Raw genomic sequence first — 25,751 nt, 5'->3', positions numbered from 1 at the left:
TAACCCCCCGAAACTTGTGTGACGTTCAATCATCTTAATTTGACCGCTTGTGGCGCTGTTCACCCGCGTACTTTCACTTCTGTCTCCGTCACAAGTGAGCGATTTTAAGTTATTTTTATGATCTGATCTGACACCTTTTATGAATTAGTATCATGGCCACTGCATTTAGGTAATTGTCCGTGATTTTTAGATTCATAGAGAGTTTCTCTATACCTAGCCAGCTTTTACCACAGGGGACCCAGAAATCTGGTTGTTGTTGTCTGTATTATTGTTTATATTAGTCGTGTTATGTTGTTGACCAATAAAATTCAACGAACATAACTATTGTGTTGTTGTTATTTCAAACAACGGTTATAGGTACCTTGTCCAAAAGTAATGTTGATGTCATTAGAAAGGACGCTATCATTATTTAGGCCTATTATCATCATCTATCTTTATTTTTATTTATCATTATTATTGTTATAGTTATAATTATTTGACACAATGCAGCTCGCTCTCAACGTGCACTCTCTTCTAGCCCCGCGTACGATGCTGTATGTTCCCAGCGTTGTACAGCCTTCCACACCGGGAACACACAGCATTATAAGCAGGTCTAACTCTCTTCATGAAGCGAGTGTATGTGGGAGCAAGTTGCATTGGGTCAAACACAGTTGGTCGAAATTAAACTTACATGTAAAGACGTCCCTTGTACTGTTTCTTAATGACATCTACATATACGTTTGAGCACGGTCCCTGTAACCGCGGTTGGAAACAACAACAACATAATGGTAAAAATTACAAACGACCTCAAAAGAGGGATAAAACATAATATGTTCGTTGAATTTTATTGGTCAATAATAATAAAAACAAAAACAACAAAAGCAAACAACAACAACAACAGCACGAGTAATATACACGTAAACAACAATACAAACGGCGACAACAACCAGATTTCTGAGTCCCTGTGCTTGTACCTCAGAATCTGTCGGTTGTTCACAGTCACATGTTTTCTAAATATTCGCTCTGCACGATGTAAATACATATGCCTGAGAAGAACCTTCTCAGGTATATCACACGTCTATGGGACACGTATATGACGTAGGCGCACAGCGAAGTTTAGAAAATACGTAACTGTGGGTTTGTTAATGTTATTTTCATGACCCGGGCACTCATTCCAGTTGAAATCGCAGGCACCACCGTAGTTGACAGCGTTTTTGGTGCTTGTACTATTTGCTACAAGCACTGTCAACTACAGTGGTTCGTGTCACCTAACTTATCAATGATGGACCGCATTCAGCTCACAGATATCGTGATGCGATTTTTCCCAGGTTCTTCCATTACCCTGTACCGAGCGAATGTTACCCACAATGCCGTAGTAATTGATTGTTTGGGCTATTTTTGCACAGATCAAGATCAATATGATTCACAATTTCCCTTGTACGTTCTAAGGGCATTTTTACTCTTATTACAACGGTATCGCTTACAGAAAGTTGTAGGAAGGATTTGTAATTTGCAAATAGCATTAGTCAGTGAGAACATAGGTACGTGGTAGGTGCGAAGGGTGAGTGGCCATCTTGGATATCTGCACTGAAAACATCGAGCGAAAATGGGTTTCGAAACTTGCGGGCCAAACGAGGCAATGGTGGTCTCAGGTAATTAATCATATATTTCATAAATGAGAAACAGCTCTTTATTTGAAGCTTTATTGAATTTCTTCACGTATGGCATACTAATGGAACGAAAGTAGCAACATCGTCAAACAGGACTAATCGTTTTACTAATGAAGGCTGAGAAAGTGACGAACAGGGCGCTACTGCTTGCCAACTGCTTATTTGCGACTACGAAATGACAAATCGGCGTCGAAAAGCATAAAATCCTCCGATTAGTCCCGTTATTCTTTGTTTTTTCTTCGCAAATAGACTCTTCAAATTAATGTTATGTTAATCTCGAGCATTACTATCTCCGATGAACCCCGCTTCAGCTTTGATACTTGTAATAATGCAGATCAACTTGACCCGCTTCGAAAGCCTTTGCAGCACTTTCCCGATTTTAGACCAAGATCAATATGCAGGGTCACTGTGTCATGTAAATTCTTTGTACATTGTTGCCTTTCTGAAAACCACACCGTCAATCTTCCCAATTTGTGATCTTGTTCATTCCTTCGTTACTTTGTGATAGTTGTTTTACAGTTACTAAGGTTCGTGATATGTGTTTATTTGTTGTCTTCAACGTTGACCAATGTGATGCGGCTGCTTGCGTACACTTGTTATATTACTCCGTTTATATTTCCTGGCTGTCGTTCGTATATTTTACGCCTAATGTAAAATGAAATTATTAATGTGGCTAATTTTTCCATGTTAGCATTATGTCACGATCTTCATTTTCCGCGTTCATGAGTACAACAATCTGTAGTAGTAGCACGGGCAGCGATATGTTGATCATGTGACATTGATTATCTTGCCTGTGGTTTGTGACTGTGAGTCCACACCAACGTATGCATGTCATACTGACCTACATGCAGATATGAACTTTCAACTCGATGAAAACTAGGCACTACATAGATTGTAATGCAAAATGTGATGACTGTTCTTTGATTATGATATTTTTCATTAAAGTATCTGTATGTAAACACTTAATAATAATTTATTCTTCAATGTTGCATAATTAATTTGCTATTGAATACTATTTTATGTGATTATGTGTACAAGTAAAAAGTTAATACTAGTAGTAGCATCTAGTACGACAGTGTGGCTGTCAGTTTGGTTCCGTTATACCACTACTTTCAACTACAGTTCTTTGTCAGTACATGTAGATCAGAAAGACAGCCCAGATTAGGGATTTCAATGCAATCAATACATTCAAATGAATCCTACTGTATCCTATTGACAATATAATGATCTACAAAATTATACCTGCAGCCAGTGTTCAAGGTCAGCCTATTGTCAGGCATAAAGATTGCTTGTAGGGTGTATGGACTTCAATGTTCTCAATCAGGTCAATGCGTACAAGTTACATTGATTTTAAAATTCATATCGAATCATGTCATCATGTAAGTCAAAAGTTTGTCACTGCTAGGCTGGTAATTTGAAATGCTGTCCCATTGAAATAAATGGTCAGCATGTTATCTGCAGTGTCTCTTGTCTATATGTAGATCAGAACAATTTTGCTGCTTAACTTTCTGACATAGATGTATGTACGTTTAGCATTGTGGTAAATGATTTTAAGAATGTAAATGTTCTGTTGTCAGCTCGCTGCTCTATTTAACATATCATATGAAACGACGAAATTTGTCATCCAATGATTGTCATGCATGAATAAAGACACAGCATGTAGGTTAGTACAGGTTAGGGCTGAGATAGTGTTCGACCTTTGACCTTCTGTACATTTCATCACTCATACTATTTACAGCATGTGCCATGTTTTTGACAATGCAAAATCATGTAAAAGATATCATTTATTCCAAACCTTGATTTTGCATGTTCATGTTCCGTTTATCATTTATTTAGCAAAATTGTGTTTTATTGATAAACATTGTATCTTGTGCAAGATCTCATCCATTTTCTCATTAAATAGTTTAATCAGTTTAATGAATTTACTAGTTTTGCATTAGGAATTTAAATATAAGAATATAAATATGCATATTCCAAAAAACATTGGTAAGCAGTGAAGAAACAATTATGTGGAAAAAGAGAGAGAAATGTTTTGTAAATGCTAGAAATAAATTGACCATCTGAATTGATAAATAATGAAATCGAACAACATATGGTAAATTTTAATGATGTGAAAATGTTTTAAAACACTGAGAGTAAGATCATCATAGCAAAAACTCTTACGACAAATAAACAATGACTATTGGAGTGTTGCAGTAAGGGACAGACAGGGGTTGGTTTTTAGAATTAAAATTGTATTTATCAATAATTGGGGGATCAAATTTCATGACACGTGACCAATTTCAAAATGTTTCGAACTTTTATGAATTTATCTACAAGGTGCATGTATAGATATATAGCATTTACAGAATTTTACCAACATAAGCTATGCTAAAGCAGGAGTTATGTTTTCATGTGCTGTGTTTGTCATATTTGTTGTTTGTTGATTTTAATGTGCAAATAATCCTGCCTTTGTAATTGTTGAATTTCATTCAAGAAACATGCACCTCCATTTATTTAATCAAGAATGACATCACATTTGTAATGATCCATATGACTTTTAGCCATGTTGATGACATGTAGATGTTCTGTGATGAACACTTATTTTCAAGAAATATATACTTAAGTAAAAATATTATACGAAATGAATGACTTCTATGTGGGGTGCATGTTTTTCTGGATTGAGATATTTTCTGTTGCTTCATTCCCAATGCTGTTAATTTTGTAGGATGTTGTCACTCCAGACCATTGCTTGTATCTGGTGGTCGTGCGTTTGTGTGGCCAATAATCCAGCAGTCCCAGCGACTTAGCCTTAATACGATGACTCTGAAGATTGATTCTCCAAATGTATACACTAGACTAGGTGTACCAATATCGGTAACAGGCATTGCTCAGGTTTGTCCATGTTTCATGTTCATGTATACTAATATTTACTTGTTCCATAGGATGCTGCTATTCCAGACCATTGCTTGTCGCTGGTGGCCGAGCATTTGTGTGGCCAGTAGTTCAACAGCTTCAGCGATTGAGTCTAAACACGATGACTTTGAAAATAGATACCCCAAATGTTTACACTAGATTGGGGGTACCTGTGTCAGTCACTGGCATTGCTCAGGTTTGTGTCATTTGACTCCAATACATGCTACATGTATGTCACTCTTCATGTGTCTAGTACCTGCAAGCTTCAATTTTGACAGTAGCATAGAAAGCCTGTAGCATGTAAGTGTTTCCCATACAAATTTAATTACTTTCTTTGACTTGTTTGGACATTATGTGTACATTATTTGTGTCAAGTTTGCAGTTTTCCTTCATTTATGGGTTTATTTTTGCAAGTAAATGTTGAGAAATCATTTTGCAGAATGAGAAATTGTGCCATCTAAATTGCTCTGTTTAACTCTCCTGTACGTGTTTATCATCACAATGTAAAACTGTGGCCATGTATTTGTTTCTGCTGTCTGTACAGTACATACATATTGTCCAGTAAGTCAAAACTGCACTTTGATTCAGAGGGGATATTTGGATTTGCATGATGGGATGTATGTATGAGAATAGATACATGTATTGTGTCTGTCTAAGTGTATTTGGGTTTTGTCCAGTGTGTTTCATAGATTATTCTGATAGCTTTGGGCTTTACCCGAACTGGGCGTGTGAATTTGTTTCTCTGGAGTATAAGTTGTGTGTGCAACTCCTTGCAAAGTCTGAGAAGTTTGTAAGTCCTTGAAAAAAAAGAGTGATTCAAGAAAATGCAGCACTGTGTGGTGTGATCCCTTACTTCTGGGTAAACAGTTTTGAGGAGTCGGAATTAGTCCCAACCCTAATCCCTATACTACACATGCAGGGCCCCCCTAAGTCACCAAAATGATTAGCCAACTGATTAGCCAAATCAAAAATCTTGTAGCCACTTTGAGCAACTTTTAGCCAGTTTATGATCTCAATTAAGCGTGGCAATTACAGCTTTCTCCGCATTCAGGAGTTCCTAATTTTACAAATCGAGATGTTTTGTATGATGTTTCTGATAGTTTTTACATTAAAGAAATATTTGTTCAGTTTGTATTGAACAATCTGTGTTTTTATGGCATTTCCAGGATAGAAATACTTTTTCATTTCAGATGGTAAACTTTTACCACCAGAAATAAAATAAGGTATCGATTGAATTCTAAAAATCTGGTAGCAAAGTGAAGTGTATATTACAACAGGTAGAGAACATTTCTGCGGCATTCATTTAGTGTTCACAGTATGATAGCTTGTCATAAGCTACAAGCCTCTCATGCGGCAAATTTATGCAGTCTTCCATAACCAAAATGTTTTAGCCACAAGAATAAAAAAATGGTGCAGGAGAAAGCATTTAGTAGCACACTGGCAGTGTAGATACAATTGGCCCCGGTGTTACTTGTATGTCATAGTTGTGATCAAGCAGGCTGAATAGCATTTTGAGTATGAGTATTTTTCTTGAGACCAAAGGGTTTTGCCAAACACAACTCTTGTAAAACAAGACACAATGATATATGTTCATTTAAATTACTCACTGTTTGAGAGTATATTACATTGTTTTAATGATTATGATATCATTGTAACACAGATATATTTCACTTGATATTTTGATGTTTACTTCTACATCATTAAACTGGTCGAATCTGCAAAAATATTAAAATAATTCAGAATCACATAATTTCTGGTATAGGTTATAGCAGTTTGAAATAGACCAAATTAACAATTTTAATGAATTGTTGCTTTAATGTTTACATGCAAAATCGCAATTCACAAATGTGATGTTTTGACAATGGATATGCTTACTGCAATTACTGTTGACAATATCCATTTCCAATGACTCTTAATAAATTTAATTTAAAACTGACAGTCAAGCTGAATGCCATTTAAATTGGAAGACACCAAAATTACCTTTTACCTATTGGACCACCCTAGGTGGCTCTTTTGAACCATAATTGTACACTTAAGGGGTCTTCATGCATGACATCCAATGATGAGATGACCTAGACTTGACCTTTCAGAAAACCTCAATTTTCTCCTCTTCCTTTGTATTATTGCTCCGTTTGTGAAATTTCCCTTTTAAAATACGGTTTTTACTATCAAACTGAGTAGTTGCAGGCCAAATTTTGATTCTAGCAAAGAAGGTAAAACTTCTAGATAGACGAACGGGACTCACGGAGGCAAAACAAAGCCTCTATGTACCGCAGACGGAACAGCAACAATGTCTGCTCCACGTACCAGGGAATTTGTAACTTTGTAGAAAGGAGATTAAACTGTTCAATACATTGCAACTTTGTAGGAAGGAGAGTAAACTGTTTCAAAACATCTCACAACTTTTTATTTTATAGCTGTAGTTTTTTGTTGAGGTGGCACCTGGGCAGGAAAAATTCATTAGCCACTATGTTCGCCAAACTGGAATTTTTGTAGCCATTTTTAACTTTCTTCGCATTTGGCTAATTGGCGATCGGGTAGCGGGAGCCCTACACATGTGCATGTATACCTGTCCTTCACATTAAGTATTTATTGCAAATGAATATTACATTTGCACATGCAATTATTATGAACTCCAGTGTGTCTAGTATAGACCATTATTACTTTTTATGAATCCATTAGTGCATTATACAGCACCAGATATTGAGTTTGTTTTCGCTCTAGAAATCGCTCTAGAAAAATATTATTATTATTATTATTTCATGTACATTTCATTTTAATGGTACAGTGTTGCCTGTCATAAAAATATTGTTTGATAAATTATAAATAATATAGTGTTAGTTGCAAGTGAATTGAAGTATGGTATAATGTGGAAGAATATTTGGCAAGAGTGAATATTAATGGCTCAGATAGGGTATCAAAGTCACTGGAGCTGGAGTTATGGATAAAGTAAAGTGCTGTATGTTGAGAACCCCACAGAACGATTTTCAGTCTGTACCCAGACATTTTTGTCCACTAATGTTAACCCTTTCACCACCATGGTTTGTCCCAAACACATTGTTAACAATGGTGAATGATTGTTGATCTGTTTTACTGGGAATTGGGGATGAACAAGTCGATTTATGCAGAATGTAACATTAAAATGCCATTATTAGTTGGGTTTATCATATTTTGGTACTGTTTGATAAGTCCTCCATGTTAACTGGGTAATGTTATCATGTCAGGTCAAAATCCAGGGACAGAACCAGGAGATGCTTCTTGCTGCATGTCAGCAGTTCCTTGGCAAAAGGACCAGTGAAATCGAACAAGTTGCCCGGGAAACTTTGGAAGGTCATCAACGTGCCATCATGGGTAACATGACAGTGGAGGTGGGTACATTATGATGTTTACGTAAATATGTACAGTATGTGCAGGTAGAAGCTGGTAGTGTCAAACATACCTGAGCAAGTGTGATTAGTAATTATTGCCTTTGTTAAACCCTGCCATACAGATGTCTCTGAACATAGACAGTAGAGGGGGAAAGACGAACGCGTCTCTGCCGCATTTCTTTTTAAGTAACCTGTGTTGCAATCTTTTTATCTGCATTACTGGTAGCAAGATTAGCTTCTGGGCAGTTTGAACTTTTAGGGATTCACGTCTTCGTCTTCATTAGAAATCTTGTGATCTCACGCATATCATGTGATATGACTATGCATAATAGCTCCATGTTGTTTACTAACACAGAGAGGCTGTGCCATTAGCACTGCCACCGAAGGATTTGTCTTGTGTTTTTGTAATTTAACACTGAAGATTCTGAAATTTGTGACAGGCGAGATAGCAGTTGTTCCATCACTGAATATTGAAGACATGGAGTTGTTCAAATGTTGGTACCAACATTTCCTAACCACTTGGCTAACATATAATATTCCTCTGTCTACCAGGCTCCATAGACAGACCATATAAGTAATATCACTTGGGAGAAAGGAATATTTGCCACACATATGCCACTTGAAAAAAATCACATATGATCAAAAAACGCACCCACACTTATTGATATACTAGGCCTACTATTGCTATAAGAAAGGGTCTTCAGAATCAGAAAGAAGTCAAAATTTTGAGAGACTTTGTCACTCCGTACCACTTGAACTCAGTCTTAGAGAGTTACAATCAACAATGACGGATGATGCTGGATAACAATGAACCTAGAGGGTACACTGTTAGCACCACCATTAGTAACAGAGGTCAACCAATGGAATTTGCGTTTCCCTTTGCATTTTCCCTCTACTGTCTTTGCTCTGAAGTATGTCCAATTTCCAAGTTTTCTGATAGTAGATTTTACAATTCTCAGTTGTACCTTCGACTCAAATCTTTTAGTATAAGATGCATAGAATACAGCTTAGGAAAGGCACCGTGGTCAAATGGTGGCAGCAAGGCAGGAATAAAACAAAACTTAACTATTATTAATTTAAATCTCATAGAAATTCATAACTGCTAAACAGGAAAAAACCTTGAAAGGATGATAGCTTTTCTTTGGACAGCAATGACAAGGTGTATGTGGGTCACAACGTACACTATAATATTCTTTTGGAATAGCAGTTCAAACGATGTACACCATTAAATCATCCTTTTGAATAGCAGTTCAAAACTGCAGACCAAATGTTCAACCCTTCAGCACCTTACAGGATTTTCCCATTTGTCCATTTTCAGTTCCTTTTTCTATGAGTGACTTCATGATTATTTAGACACAAACTAGTTTCAAAATCACCACTGTGAAGTTGTTAACAACAACTTGTTGTTTCTGTATGTTACAGACTGTACGAATAATCTACATCTAGTATATGACCTGTTGAATGTATCTTGGCTTTGAATGTTCAAGTGTGAAAATTAATCATTGTTTTCCTGATTTTCTTACAGGAAATCTACAAAGACAGAAAGAAGTTTTCCAAACAAGTGTTTGAAGTTGCATCTTCTGACCTGGTCAACATGGGTATCAGTGTAGTCAGTTACACTCTGAAGGACATCAGAGATGAACATGTAAGTTGTCGCTAGCCTCATTCCAAAATATCATCCCATCATTTTACTGATGTAAAAGTGTAGGCACTGAGATGGACAGGTGTACAAAGTTCAAATTGGTTTGTGAAATAGACAAGTCTGGAATGAAATCCCATGATTGTAGAAGTCACATTCACAAACTGCAACAAATTTAATGATTTGTAAAGGGCATATCAAGGTTTAGAATTAGGACACATGCTTATCCCTCCTGTGACTACTTAAGACCCTCATGTGGATCAGTTCTGAAACTTTTCTATTTATTGAATCTATTGAAGTTTTATCATGTAGAAAGTGATTTGCTATCAAAAGACTACTGATGGAGTGTAATAAACACTGTGATCAGGTGGATTGCATCAGTGAAAATGTGTAATTCAACTAATGATGTGACCCAGTCATGAAAACTACAGCAAGGGAACAACACATTATGACTACACAAATACTAGGAAAGACTTTGAAAGTGTTTTATCCAAGAGATATCAAAGAGATGACATGAAATGCATTATTAAACCTGAGCCAGTTTCAATAGTTTGTATGTTTTGTAAGTCCCTCTGTTATCATCTTGCAGTGTTGTTTGTTTAACTGTACGCAATCCTAAAAAGGTGTGTGACTTTGCGGCCCTACCTGTGTCATTCTTCAGTATTAGATAAAAAGGGCGCTTACTTCTAAAATCAATGTGATTGCGTTCAAAGATCTGTGTCATGAAATAGAAACATTGACAGATTTTACAGTTTGTAAATCAGTTTGTGTGATGTGATGTGATCTCACATTGCCAAAGTTCAAAGACTTCAACCAACATGCAGACCACTTATTCTCTAAGCTGTGCTACGTCACCACCATGTGACTGAGTACACATCAAACAATTTTATTGACTCTAATTCTTAACAATTTATATGTTTGACAAGTGATAGTGATGTAATCAAAAATAGTAATCATGTGCTCATGTATACATGTAATTCTTTTGTCTTGTGTGATGTAGCAATGGTTATGTAATATTACTTCACAGTAGTTGGTGTAGCTGGTTTTTAGTGTACTATCTATGTATGTCCACATTCCGTACATTTCAAAAGTATAGTCATTTTGCCAGGTATAATCAGGAATCCGCTGCAATTCTCAGGTTTTTGGTGGATTTCAGTTGAAATTGACCTTGCAGCTGTGTAGTCCATACATTTTGCCTTTTGTTGCAATGTATGTTTCAAGTTCAGTGAGATTGACTGATCCAAAGTAAATTGACTGATTAAAATTAGATTTGATATGAATCAGTTAGTTGACAGTTACAGAGTAACATATGAAATAATACGATGTTAGAGAGAGGTCTTATGAGAGTAGTAGTGAATAAAATGTAAAATCAACTCCGACTTGACAGAGTGTCTAATTGCATGGTAGTTTTGTGACTACGAACACAAGCATTGTAGCGTTATTACTCTAGAATAAGTTGAACTCTTCCAGGGAGATGATCAAATTATGCTGATTGGGAATGAGTTTTTACGCTCCCATATATGCATATGTATATATGCAAATGGAAGGTATTCGTATAAGGTGGCAAAATGGCGTCTGTGTGTATGTATGTAAGTATGTATGTATGTCTGTTAGTCCGTCCACATCAAAAACTCCTAAACCGTAGCACCTACTGTCTTAGTATTTGGTGTACAGGTGCACCTAGGGGTGGAGATGTGAATTTGTTCAAATGAACATGTCAGTGCCAAAAATATGCAAATGAGGGGGAAAAAAGGAAAAATCCTGCAAATGGCTAAAACTCAGTAAGAATTGGTCAGATTTGGTTGAAACTTGGTATGCAGATTTCTTTTGGTATTCTAAATTATGTGTGCAAAAATTGGGATGAAATTTGCATGTTTGTATTTTTAGGGTATTTTTTCCGTTTTTAATCAAAAAATCTTGTTCTCTGAAATCGCTCGTCTGATTGCTATGAAACTTAATATTCATGTTCCTCAGAATGACCTCAGTCATGCTTGTACAAATTGTATTGATATTGTCATATTTGTAATTTTGGGGCAATTTTCCCAATTTTTGATAAAAAATTTTTAATCCAAAAACTGCTGATTTGATAGCTTTGATACATGTATTTGGTATACAGGTATCTAAGATTAATCTCAATATAATGTATTGAAGGTATGTTGAAACTGGCAATTTTTTTTTATTTTGGGGGCAATTTTTGCCTTTTTTGGTCAAAAAATTTTTCTCCTAAAACTTCTGATCTGGTAGCTTTGATATCTAGTGTACAGGTTCCTAGGGTTTATGTTAATTAGATATATTTAAAATTAGGATGAAATCTGCAATTTTGTATTTTGGGGGCAATTTTTCTCATTTTTGGTCAAAAAATTTGTTTCTCAAAATTTACCAGTCTGATTGCTTTGATATTTAGTAAACCGGTCCCTAGGGTTTTTGTTAATAAGATATATTGAAATTAAGTTGAAATCCGGAATTTTGAATTTTTGGGGCCACTTTGCGAAACTTTCAGTTTTACTGGGATATCTTTCATTTTGTATTTTTAAGATTTTTGGGGGTAATTTTATACCTACTGGAACTAAGAGTATATAATGTGGTGATTTAGTAAGCATTTGATATGGTAAACTGTATTTGGTGTTGAAATGCGGTAAAAAAATCCTGGCAGATTTTGAAAAAATTCCAAACAAATGCCAATAAAAAATTCTGCCAGAGAAGGTTTGACAAAAAGAAAAGGGTGGAGAGTGGGGAAAAAAGAATGTACAATGGATCGGATAAAAAAGATAATGTACCTCATCGATCTTCCAGACACCATCCCTTATCAAATGGTCCACCCCGATGTATTTTTGTGCACAATTAACCATGCAGTGTATTTTAGTTTAAGATGTCAAGTTAGGTAAGGATTTGAAAGGAATAGTCAAGTTCACCACAGTTTAACTTTATCTCTTGTGTCATCATCCTTGTGTAATTGTTAAGTTTGTAAGTTGTTCCAGATGTGGATGTACCCTCTGTTCTGGAAGAAAACAATGTTTACTTTTTCCTATAGGGTTTCTGAGTTGATGATTGTATGTTGAAATTTCTCCATGTATCTGGTGTATGGGCAAAGTGTAAACATTGGTTGCATGTTATGTATTTCAGTCTATGTCAAATATTGTAAATGAAAAATCAAGAACAGTTTACTGTGTGCTTGTAAAAGATAACATATTTGTCAATACATAAACTGCCTTGCAGATTGATTGTCTTAAATATTATCACAGAAGTAGAAAGGAAAGAAACTAATCAAATTGCTGTAACATATTCACTCTCAGTGCCTATATAGGCCTATACTTAACTATTTTATCATTACATTCAGCTCTTTGTTATATCGTTATCACTCTCCATGGCCAAGGCACTCTTGGGGTCAATGTCATCACTCTGTGCCAGTCTGTGTATGTCAGTCTGTCTGTATATGTATGTCCATGTTTCATACTATTGTTGACTTTTTTGATAACTATATGGGAGCGAACAGTGATGTTGTCACTATTTTTACATAGTCTTAGCGGTACAATTATTGATGAATATGTCTACTACTTTGTTATTATTGCTGTTTTAGGTGAATGAGAGGACAGGGCGTCAGTCAACAGGCAAGGCTAGTAGTAGATAGCTTCTTAGTTACCCAATAGAAAGGTTCAGCGACAGGAAGTAAAAGCCAAGAATAGTGTCTAGGCTGTAAAGGAAGATCTTGTGACAAAAATATGATATGTCCTATTTTACTTATATTTTGTTCAGAGCAAATGTTAGTAATGAAAGGTTGTACAATATGTTGAACTGATGGAAAACGAATGAATATGTTACTGATCGTTATAAGTGTTAGTTGTACATTGTATCTATGCTATGGAAAGTATCTGTGTAATTGTACTGTTTGGTGAGTATTGCTTCTGAGGAAGATGATAAACTATGTGAAATTCCATTTGAGTTGTGGACTTTTTTATCTCTACCTCAAGGTGTTTTTGAATGCAGATCACAGGAAACCTATGTCAAAATTTTCGGATCTGTGCATGTTCCTGAATTTCTGTCTCTATTGTGGAATAAGTATTTAACTTCTTTTGATAAACCTTCAATTTTATATCATTGGTCATTATTTAAAGAATGCAAGTTTCCTGTCACTGAGAAACTGTTGCTTATAACTAATTTTACGACTGTATTGTCTACTTGTAGGGATACCTGAAAGCCCTTGGTATGTCTCGTACTGCGCAAGTACACAGAGATGCTCGCATTGGTGAGGCTAGTGCCCAAAGGGATTCCGGAATCAGGGTAAGACACTATTGTACATCTTCATTGTTGAAGTAGGTCAGATTATCTTGTCTTTAACTTCTATAAACCAGAAGATCTGATACTCAATTGTCCAAGAGGAAGTGTTGTGCCCTTGACAATGGCCATTATCGTAGCTTTTGGTGATGTCTGATATGTTCCTGTATTAAGTTGATAAAACGGGTGTCATCTTAACTTACTGTAATACTTCTTCATGGCATTTTCAGAATTGTCAAGTGCTTTTAGAACAGATCAATCAATCAATCAAATAATGTATCAAGTGCCAGTATCCTATGTATCCATAGTTTCCATAGCTTATGAAGCAGGCACTTCCAAACAGATACAGGAACACTTCTATAAAAGACCAATATTTCAAAAAGGTGGTTTGAAAAAAACATTCTCATAACATGCCCTTTCAGTGAACAATCAAATGAGCTCGCTAGTGAGCCTTTATACACTTATAACTTTTTACTTCAACAGGAAGCTAGAGCTAAAGAAGAAACCATGGCAGCTAGATATGCTAATGATATTGAGATTGCTAAATCTCAGAGAGATTTTGAACTCAAGAAAGCTGCATATGACCAGGAAGTCCATACACAGAAAGCTGAGTCAGAGCTGGCTTATGAACTACAGGTGAGTTCGACTGGGTTTACTTATACTCTCACAAAAACTACAGCATGGCATGTGTGAACACATACAGGATAGGTTCAACTGGGTTTACTTACACTCTCACAAAAACTACAGCATGGCACATACAGGATAGGTGAAAAGCTGGTTTGCAAATGATGTGTGGATTTGAATTGATTGTGATATCATACTTGAACACGATAACAAAGAATCGGTATCAGGTTTAAATATAGATATGGTTGATATTTATCTGATAATTTTGTCCATTTGCAGTTCATGTTATATACTCATACTGTGCTCTCGCTGTAGCTTGTAACGTTCATAAATTACAAACAAAAGTGAAAATTTATGAAAAAAAATAAATGTATGATCGGCCATTTACAAACAATTTTGATATTTTTGAAGCCTGATTTTCGTTTAAGATTATGAATTCTGGGGAAATACTCTGTCATATCTCGTCTTTCAAAAACTACTCTGCCCCCTATCATCGGCCGTTGATTGACACATAGTGATAGCTCATGCTAACATGAGCATTCGCGAAAAGGTTTCTATATCCCCGTGTCATACACTCTGATACTCGAGACACCCAAACACTCACATGTTATCAACTTTCCGAATGGACAGTTGAAGCAGATCGAGGGAAGCGGGCAGTTACAAATGCTTTAGACGGATAGTGTCCTCAGATGGGAAAGAAACTAAGGGATAAAACCGGCAACTGGTATGAAAAAATTGGAAAAAAGGAAACCGCTGAGAAGAGATCAAGAACAGTCAGCCTGAAAGACAGTTGAACTACAGTCCAGACCGCGCATGGTTGAACGATGTACCGCAAAGTGTTTGTCTGTACATGGAGGTAGAAGCGACATTCCATGGTATAAAGTTTAAGATTAGCAGGAAATCTTAGTTGTCGTAGATTTGTCATTTGACGATTTGAAGATTAAATTTTTCAGTGAACTTGCCAATTTTAATAGGTTTCCATCAAAATATTTTTCAAGAAACTGTCTCAGCAAATGTTATGAAATACTGATAGTTTTCTTTAATGCTCCAGAGACAATGCTGTGCACAGTCACACGACGAAAGTTTATCTAGACCAAAAATGATGATCATCTCCAGCGTTTTAAAAATATAACTGTCTCTAAGAAGAAAACATTAGCATGGTCACCAGTTCCAGTTTGCGCACTTAAATTGGCAGTTATAATGAGACAAAATTTGTGCAAAACCACAGGGAAGGAAAGGTCGATTTTGACTGCCAAATGTTCTGATCAGTGATTGTCTTAAAAGAATTTTAGAGCTGAACATGGCATAATGACTGCAGCTATAGAGGCACCACCTAGTCCCTATGGATGACATGCATACTTTCAAGGTAACAGAGCTTTCCAAAACAGGGGACAGCAAACACTGATAATATTAATGACCACTTTAGTAATCATCAACCACTGACTGCACAGAGGAAGATATGATTTGTGCCGCAATATACTTGAAAATCTTATGTTGTGTAACAAAGATTGATTAATTGAATAACATTCATGGGCTGGTTGACCAATATGACACAGTTTATCGAGACAAGGAAGAAAATATCAATGTTATAAGCATTCATGACCCATGATGTACTGTGTAATGCAATGCGTAACAAAATACGAGTGTTCATTGTCAAAAATAGCTGAAAAGGAAATTTTCATTTGCCTTTGTCTATCATGAAATCATTCATCATTTCTATCCCCTTCAAATCATTCATTGATTATCAGAAGTGCTTGTTGAAAATTGGCAGGCTCAGCATTACATAATTTGTGCTTACTAATATTTTTAGAACCCAATTCATAAATTTACTAACAATTTGGAAAGGCCTGGGAGAGCACAGTCATAGATGCTGAGTTTGGTAAATTACATACCTAAGTTAATTACCAAAAACTGGGCTGAGTAGGCTGGTCCAGCCAGGTGAATGGGACTAACCCAGTTGGAAATCATATCTTGAGTTGTACTCGATAGAAACAGAGATTGTGACGCAAATGTGATTTCATTACCATGTATATCCATCTAGAGTATCAAAGCTAACAATGCAAAAACAATTACATTGCTTGAAATAAGTGTCGTCCCCAATCACTACTACATCTCCATGTCACAATTTGCCCACTTTGCATATGATATGTCAGATAGCTCTTGTTAAGCAGTATGTATGATATTATCTATTATATCATACCAGTATATTGATGGCGCAAATACAGCGATCTGATTGGTCGAGACGTGAAAAGAACGGTGGTATATTGGCGATATACCACGGCTGGCACACGCGCGAGCTCTCAGCTTGAGCAAAAATCGGTTTTTGACGTTCTACGCCATAATTTCAATATACTGTTATGAGTAATAGCAATAAATCACACCCAGCGATGGTATACACCACTCCATTTTGACCAGTTCACTTCATATATGCATGAGGGATATGTCATGAACTGGTCAGAATCTCGTGGTATACCGTCACTAGGTGTGCTTTATTGCTTAATTACTTGGTTTAGCTAATATTCTGCAAGTACTGTTTTGTTTTGTAATGCAAACCATGAATCAGTATTGACAATTTATCCATTGAAGTAAACACCTTATTACTTGCACGGTGAAATTTTTCAATTTATTTTTGAATAAACCCAACCTTTGCATTTAGCAACCAACTGTCTTTGTACAGAGTTAGTGTCATCAAAGGTAGCAAAGACAGAGCCTATATGTCTATGCATTTTGTGTGAAAGTTGTCGTAACATATGTTTAATGTTTATATCCTGACAGGCTGCAAAGACCAAACAGAACATCAAAGAGGAACAAATGCAGATCAAAGTTGTGGAACGCTCACAGCAAATCCATGTACAAGAACAAGAAATCTCTAGAAGAGAGAAGGAATTGGATGCACAGGTTAAACAACCAGCAATGGCTGAGAAATACAGACTGGAAACTATCGCTGATGCTAACAAGTATGTTTACCATGGATTTGTAACCATGTTAATACAGTTATTGATGTGAATTGTGTGTGTCAGGTGGTTCAATAGTTACTTTGTCAGTTGAGGAAAGGATTTCTAACTTTACTGATCACATTACACCTCTGCTGTTTTTAACATGTCTTTTGTAAACCATTTCATGATTCTTCTGAAATAAATAATCATAAATGTCATCATTTGTTATTGGAATTTACTGCCATCGCGGTAATTGTTGGTACACTGAAGCCCCAATATTTAGGGAAACCGCTGGAGATGTTGATATATACTCAAGTAATTAGCAATCAGTGTTGTTGACATGAAGGCGGCTGTGTCGGTCTCGGCAATAAAACTGATATAGAGTTACCGCCATCCAGAAACCGGAATATTCAATTTTTATGATGGGGATTGTGGGGAAATGTGAGCAGTGAATAAATAAAATGACTGTATTTCATCACATTTCTGTTCCTTAGTTCTTGTCTTCATTTAATACTTCTCTTTAATGCATATTTTAATGTAAATACGGTGTACAGCTAATATTATGAGACAACTTGGATGCAAAATCTTTAGTCCATTGCGATACCCCCCCTTTTTGAAAGTGGTATCAACAATCAGAAAACGCGCGTAAACAACTTGCTCCCGCGCTAGCCTGAACTTGAACATCCTTCAATTCACAAAGCATGAAGATTCCATGCATGTGTAAGCCATGTTTCAATTTCAAGTGAAATACTGTGGTGGCAAAATTCGTCACATATATGGCGATAAAATGGGAACATACTGTGAACTCGTTCATTTTATCAAGCGAAACATTGCAAGCTTGGAAACTTTTGATTTCCAAATTCAGTATAAAAACGAGGAAGGGGATAGCATTACGCTGTCAAACAGTGAACTGATATCAACGACCTGTATCGATGTTCCGAGACAGTGCCCAATGCCGAATACAAGCGCATCAAGTTAGAGGTCGTTGATGATTATTCTCCAATGGTTGCAAAAAAACGCACCGAAACGAAAGAGTGCCTTCCATCGCCAGTCAAAAGTCGAGACAACGACCCGTACCCGGAGCAGAACCAGAACATCGATGTATGTAATGTACCGCCCCGGCGACAGCTCACCTACAGTTCCGTTACGGACAAGTTCAAAACCGAAAAAAACTGGAAGGAGACCAAAGCTGAAAGCTTAAATAAGAAACTTTGTCTTTTAAAAGATGAAAAGTTAGCGCTTGAGCATCAGCGCAGTGAATTGGAGAGACCGGTAAGAGAGGCATCGCCAGTGGGGTCAAATACACGGAGTACATGCGCAATCTGCCACCGCCGCGGTCACCGCGCCACTGGTAACAAAAACAGTGAAGGTTGCTTGTTGGGCGAAGCTTGCAAGGGGTTCGTCTACTGCGGGAGAAAAGACAAACATACTCAAGATCACTTTGCCCAAGTAAAGAAATTAAAGGAGAAAGAATCAAAGAAAGCAAAACAGATAACACAGACGGAAACAGAGTTGAAAGTGTTAGAAGATTTTCAGAGCAAATCGATCTCGGCATTCACAACGGAAATAACACCGCGTTTGATGCGAGCTTTCCCGGAAAAATACCAGGCCCGAACAACAAAGGGGAAAGTTGAACTTCAACATGACATAGGCATTCTCCGGGTAGCATATGACAACAACATCAGCAAACTACCTCAGAACGACGATTCGCATGTCGATCGCAGAGAGTTTTCCAAACATCTGCAGGAAGTCGGGAACAGTGTTTATTCTTCAGTGAAACAAGTTCCGTCAAGTAGCAAGTGTTCCGCTGACTACCTCCAAGAGCTTTTGAAATGTAAGTATTTTAGAAATTGACGTTGAAGTTCTTTGTGCGTTATGGTATGCATACATGTCTAGTTCGTGATGTTTCCGTCAAAATGCATCAAACTCACAACTAAACGAATCCCTTCAAACTAAATGTTTACACTTTGTTTGCCTTTAGCATCTCCTGTTCGCTCGAGTGGTCAATGTACTAGTTCACCAGAATCTAGAAAAACACGAGGACGGCGTTGCGACACAGAACAGAGCGAAAAGAAACGTCGAAAGAATAAAAGGGAAAGAAGTTCGTCGGATAGTTCTGGTTCGGAATACACCAATATTGAAGCAGAGGCTTACGATAAATACATGCGTAGACAAGGCGTGACATATTCAGAGAAACGTGGGCCCACCTTTACGGTCGCGGACTTCCCCTTATGACAACGCCAAACTGGAATGATTATTACAGCTCTTCGCCCGCATATCTGCCGCACAACCTTCACCCTGTAGGGCCGATGGTACAGTTCACTGATAATTTTGGTGATCGCACCCGTCCAGCACCATTTGCGCCACAACAGCTTCGTCAACTTGAACAAGGACAACCCAGATACTTCCCAGCTGTATCGCCCAACTATGGTGACGCCAACTCCCGCTACATGCAATATGCACAACCTACATGTACCGTTGCTGCTACGGAGTCAAGTACAGCACCAAGTACACCGAGATTCTATGGTAACAACGCCGATACCGTAGTCCCGGTTCCAGAAGTACCAAACAGCGTTCTGGCGGAGAATAACAACCAGATACCTGTGTCGCAGTCGATGGAAATCATCGAAGACAACGTGGGAAAACTCCTTGAAGCTGCTAAGCGGTTGTCGGAGAACTGAACAAAGTTGTGTGACATAGTCCTAAGTTCATTCGTGAAATTCGTGAAATAATAACAGCCTACAAAATGCCTAGATTCAGACTTGTTTTGTTCGTAGTTTTCCATAGTCTACATAGCACAAGCTTTCGACTCATGCAGGCGAACCGCCAAACCGTCACTGAATTTTGAGGATCGACGCCCTGTTTGCCATGATACCAGTAAGACGTTTGTTTTGAATTGTGTTAGCTTCCCACGAAAATTCACTTTCTTGCTGTGTTGTTTTTTTATTCCTTTTTGTGATATTTGAGTTTTTCCTGCCGACTGGAAGGTTTAAGCGTTCCCAGTAGAACCTGTAGAATACGAAATTTCATTTTGAAAATGCTTTTAAATGAAAATTGTCAAGATGATTGTAGGACCTTGATAGCGAATAACGAATTACAATGCAGTTTATATACCCAATAGGTTTATTTGTTATGTTGTTGATTTGTAGGTTATTTGGTTTTGATTTCGCAGGGTTGAAGTAATATAATATCCCGAATACTGACAACTTGAAAGATTGAAGCTTAGTTTGTCGTACCAACATTCAACGGTTGGCGAAATCAAAACCCTAGTTTTTTTTTTCGGTCATACCACGTGACCAAACTCTCATTTTTACTGACAATCAAGTTTTTTCTACTGATTTATTACTAGTTTATTCATCTGAGTATCATTGGAGTTGACTTCGCCGTTTACATCAACGTTTTCATTAAAGATAAATTTTCTTGTTCACAAATTGTCTGTCGTATTTATCTCAGTGCATACACAATCATCCTTCAATACCCTTTTTCAGACACTGAGTACAATAACAATTAATGTATAAACATCGCCGTTTTTATTGGAACATTCTCATACTGTAAATTACATTTCAAAACCGACGGGTCTAATAAAAATTCACGACAGCTGGGGATGGAAGTGCCATGAAAACCGTCACGTTACAGAATAGGTTTGTAAATTTCGCAGATTTGTTCAATGAGTTATATTCATTGCATTTGAAAAATTTTGCGATTGTGTCATTTGGGCTTTTTTAAAGTTCATAAATCACATCGAAAAGCCACAGTGTCTAAAAAATTCACGGGAAAAAGCAGGAGTTATATTGCCCACTGCATTGATCAAAGCTAACTCAGTATGGTTCACAGCCAAACATCGTTCATCTGCAAGTCATGCTTTATGTGTCGGAAACACAGTTCACATGAGTTGAACTCCGGGCAGTATGGTGGCTGGAAGAGCAAACGAACATTTCTACGTCTGAGCATTTCTCTGAGTTCTGGTTCTGCTATTCCACCGTGGTGGAATCCAGCGTTATCCATAATCACAACATCGCCGGGACTGATTGCTGGATTGCCATCTTCCCGGATAACTTGCAGTGCTTCATCGAAGAAATGTAGCATTTCCATTCCGTTTGAAGGCCCGTGTATAATGTTAAAATGAGATACTCCCAAAGGACTGTGCAACAAGTTCAAGGTTAAATTCACATCAGACGTATACCTTTGAACTTCGAACGCCCTCTCTCCCACCCGACTGTGACCATAACTTCGGTTACCAGTTGTCCGTTTTACTCCGGCTTCGTCGAAGAAGTGCACAGTAAGCGGATTCATCATTGACACCATGTCGATATACTGCACAATGCGTTGCATGTTTCGTTCGGTGAGCTGTTCTTTCGGTACCTGAGACACTTTCTTGTATGTAAAATTAAGATCGCGACGAAAAATATCATAAATTGTCCTGTGTGCCGGTAACGTGTTCAGATCACAGATGCCACTGTGTAATAGGTCAGCTCGAATTTCAGTCGCTGTCATCGACGGTTTTCTTGACTTTAGGTACTCGATGTACTCAACGACTTCAGGTCTAGATTTTTCATGGGGACGTCCACTTGACCGGCCTTGAATGGTGAGACCTGTTTGCCGGAATCTGTTGATAATGTTCGCCGCTGTTGATGCAGGAAGATCCGTTTCTTTTGCCACCGATCTAATAGACATACCATTTAGCCAATGTCGAACTACCGAGGTTCGCACGTTCTCGGGAATTCTTTGGTTGGCTGACATTTTGAAACTCTGGTTTGGATTGCGCGCTGCTAATATGTCGGTTATTCACTTGTGGTGATACCATTTTCGCTCGGGAAGTAGGGCGAAAGAATACATTTAATCAATTTCTAGGCCAGTTTTACGAAAGAACTTTATCATAACATTTAACAGGGAATAACAAAGTGAAACAGATCCTCTTTAGTACATGAGTAACTCATTAAAGTTTTGAAAATATACAACTTTATTTATTTTAATAATTGATAGTCTGTACACCCCCATTGTGTAAAATGGAATATTCCGGTTTCCAGACACTGACTGGCTTCCAGCAGACACCGACACAGCCGCCTTCATGTCTCAACAGCACTGATTGCTAATTACTTGAGTATATATCAACATCTCCAGCGGTTTCCCTAAATATATTGGGGCTTCAGTGTACCAACAATTACCGCGATGGTAGTAAGAGTTCATTCACCAAACATAGTTCCTTGCAATTCATGTTTGATACTTAGAGATGATCACTGGTCTTTACAAATTCCAAGTAAAGTCCCAACACTTAAAATAATCTTTTGCAGGAAGAGAGTAACATTGGAGGCTGAAGCTCAGGCAGAGGCTATAAGGGTGAGTTACTGTCATCATGACTTGATGTTATTTCATACTTTGATAGAATAGTTGATAGTATTTTAACAGTGGATGAAACAATATAGCAAATTATGTTGTTATAGTCATAATGTCTTTTACTCAAGTGGTCTTTGAACTGACAAGTATGAGAAGTTGAGGCAAACACCACCAAAACTTTGTTTCCTATACTACTTCAGACGAAAGCTAGGTTATTATAAATGATGAATATCCTTTATGAATTATCTGTTTATCATCATTAAAGTCTTGTTTGATTTGCGGTGAGTTTCTTCCCTGGAAGATAAAAAAGAGAAACATGAAATAGTATCAGGGTTAAAATTTTTGGAAAATTGCAACTTGTCTCTCCTAACCAAATGAATAAAGTTTTATGCATACTAATAAAAAGATCCAATCACAGTGAAGCCTGTGACCTAATTAAGTCACATGACCCCTCATTGAAAAGGTCAGGAAATGGTTCCATGATTTGAAGCCTTGTTTTGGTGATATATGCCATCATTCATAAACTGAACAAGATTTTGAAACCTTGCAACAAATAAGAGGATAAAGCTGACAAAATATGGGGCAAATAGTATGCTTTCAGTAAATTGGGAAATTTTCATAAGTTTAGCAACTCTTGTGTGAAACAATCAACAATGTTAAAGTGTGCCAGGAGGTACGGTGTGTCGATGAATGCTGTCAATAGTCACTACACTGTGCGTTTTAGTGTTGCGGCTTTATTCTTACCTCGATCAACTGGAAAAGATGAACAGCGTTATGAAGTTATGTTGATATAGTCATGCAAAATAGAGTTCAGGTTTCTCGACAGTGATGGTAATATTCAAACAAATGGCATATTATTTAGGTTCACATGTAAATTTGTACACAAACCCCCAAAAGATTGCAGGATGTGCCAGTTTTCAGGGCCAGTTTAATAATCAGTAGCAACACACATACAGACCTGCCAAGGAAGTTTGTGTATGTAATTTCTACATAAGTTGGATCTCAGTCTAAATTCTGTGGAAAGGACTAGTCTATATCCAATTTTCACTGAAAGACAAAGCATTGTCTATTGCAGGTCTTACCAAAGAATCACTGTTTGTGTTTGCATGTTGTATTGCACACATTATGGAACCAATGTGGAAACTTCAAAAGTTTGAATGGTTCAAAGTCTTTGATGTAGAGTTGTATTGAAATCAGAATTTTCTGTTGAGCACACCATATACATGGAACTCATCTGAAATATTATTTGATAAATAAAAATGTCAGATCACAAAATGTGATTTGTTTTCATCTTGTTAGCTGAAAGGTGAAGCTGAAGCATACGCTATTGAAGCCAAGGCCAAGGCCGAGGCTGAACAGATGGCAAAGAAGGCTGATGCATGGAAAGACTACCAAGATGCCGCTATGGTTGATATGGTCTTGGACACAATGCCAAAGGTAATATACATAGTCTCCCTTGCCAGACTTGGAACCCACTATCATGCAACATGTCTCTGTCCATTGAGATTTCCATGCTAGTGGTAAAACAGTAATTGAAAATGATTTGTGATTTTTGGATGTAATTTCGCTTTAATCTGAAAATATGACATATTTGTAATATTTATTCATCTACCATCGAGAACAATAGAATTTTTTTTATATGCTAAAATCCGTCCAGAACAATTGCTCTGTAACATTCAACGTTTCCAGATGTCCTGTACCAGTCCTCTTGTACAGGCCATTCTTCAGCTGCATCTGCACATTCACTGTAAAACTGTTTCAAGGGACCCATAGCACAATGGCTAGAATGTCTTGTTCTCTGTACGTAGTGTTCACAGGCTATCTAGAAGTACGTCCAAGATAGCAGTCCATACTTGTGCTATAAATCTGAAAAAAAAATTTTGAACTTGCATTAAAACGGTCAGTACTCAGTCCATGGGATACCACCATCATGACTGCAAGATGAAGAACATTAAGGTTATTATGGAATTACAGCAAAGGATGCACTTAGACATTGGCGGACGCATCACCCCTAGTGAAGCGTCCAGTGATACACAGGGCCAATGCCCCGATGAATCCTTTTTGGTATTTCCATAATAATCTCATAACACTAGATTTCAGTCAATATTATATGTATACAGTATATGATTGCAGTCAATGTTGCTGCTTCACCTTCACTATTTCTGACTACATTAAGAGACATGTTTTAATTATTGAATGTAGCAGAGATTGATTTAATTTGCTAGCCACCTGTCTGTAGCAGAAGTATCAACAAGTTATGGATATTTCTTTTCAGGTTGCAGCGGAGATTGCTGCTCCACTGTCCCAGGTCAAGAAAGTGACTATGGTGTCTTCTGGTAAGGGTGATGTTGGAGCTGCTAAACTCACCAATGAAGTCATGGATATCATGGACAGATTACCAAGAGTTGTTGAAGGCATGACTGGTGTGAACATTGCCAAGGTCAGTATTACATGATATGCTATAACACATCTCTTTCAGTGGTATTTTCATTACTGCTCTATTCTAGATATTAATCTTATCAGATATCTTCTAAGAAACATAAATAGAAACATAGTATTCACACTGCACACACACAGACAGTATTGTTATTGTAATTGTTGGATTCTCTGAGCAGACAAAATCTTCATAATGTTGTGACATGTCTTTTACTCTGTCTTCTAAATACAGTAGTTGAATGTGTGAACAAGCCAGTCTCATGACAGTCTTTGTGACCAACAATTTAACTTTTGTATTTTTCAGTCGATGAATATTTCAAACCGTTTGTAGAAGATCAAACTAACAGACAGCAGATGATGTGACAGAAATGACCAAGGAGTACTTATTGTAGTCAGTGGATTCTAATGTACTCCCATCAACTGTTGTGTTTACTTTCATCAATCTTATAGTATTTATGTACCCAACCATTCAGTAATGTGCAATCTCTAGTTGTAGACATGAACTTACTCTCAGCTCCAGAAATCATCCAGCTCCAGTGGTAAAGATGTACCAATGTTTTGTGTAACCCCTGATTTGTTTTATTGTAGACTTTGACTT

General features: G+C 37.2%; 2 protein-coding genes across 3 annotated transcripts; both read left to right on the top strand.

Moving 5' to 3' along the window:
• Positions 1 to 1,344: 1,344 nt before the first annotated feature.
• LOC139152778 (flotillin-1-like) lies at positions 1,345 to 25,514 on the top strand. 2 transcript variants are annotated; one of them, XM_070726109.1, is made up of 11 exons: positions 1,345 to 1,631; positions 4,574 to 4,740; positions 7,769 to 7,912; positions 9,438 to 9,557; positions 13,734 to 13,829; positions 14,307 to 14,459; positions 17,223 to 17,404; positions 22,675 to 22,720; positions 24,017 to 24,154; positions 24,993 to 25,157; positions 25,458 to 25,514. In XM_070726109.1, exons 1-11 carry the CDS (start codon positions 1,586 to 1,588, stop codon positions 25,482 to 25,484), a joined length of 1,284 nt encoding a protein of 427 aa, XP_070582210.1. In that variant the 5' UTR covers positions 1,345 to 1,585; the 3' UTR covers positions 25,485 to 25,514. The 2 variants fall into 2 exon arrangements, with proteins under 2 accessions (XP_070582210.1, XP_070582209.1); XM_070726108.1 differs by lacking the exon at positions 4,574 to 4,740 and adding an exon at positions 4,357 to 4,523 and having other exon boundaries at positions 1,351 to 1,631.
• Positions 18,313 to 20,723, top strand: LOC139152779 (uncharacterized). The gene is made up of 2 exons (XM_070726111.1): positions 18,313 to 19,217; positions 19,365 to 20,723. The coding sequence occupies exons 1-2, from the start codon at positions 18,386 to 18,388 to the stop codon at positions 19,616 to 19,618; spliced, it is 1,086 nt and encodes a 361-aa protein (XP_070582212.1). The 5' UTR covers positions 18,313 to 18,385; the 3' UTR covers positions 19,619 to 20,723.
• Positions 25,515 to 25,751: the final 237 nt, after the last annotated feature.

Source organism: Ptychodera flava, chromosome 16, assembly GCF_041260155.1.
Source record: "Ptychodera flava strain L36383 chromosome 16, AS_Pfla_20210202, whole genome shotgun sequence".
NCBI classification, from domain to species: Eukaryota; Metazoa; Hemichordata; class Enteropneusta; family Ptychoderidae; genus Ptychodera; species Ptychodera flava.
Note: the sequence above shows the minus strand (reverse complement) of the source record. Positions and strands in the feature narration are given on the sequence as shown.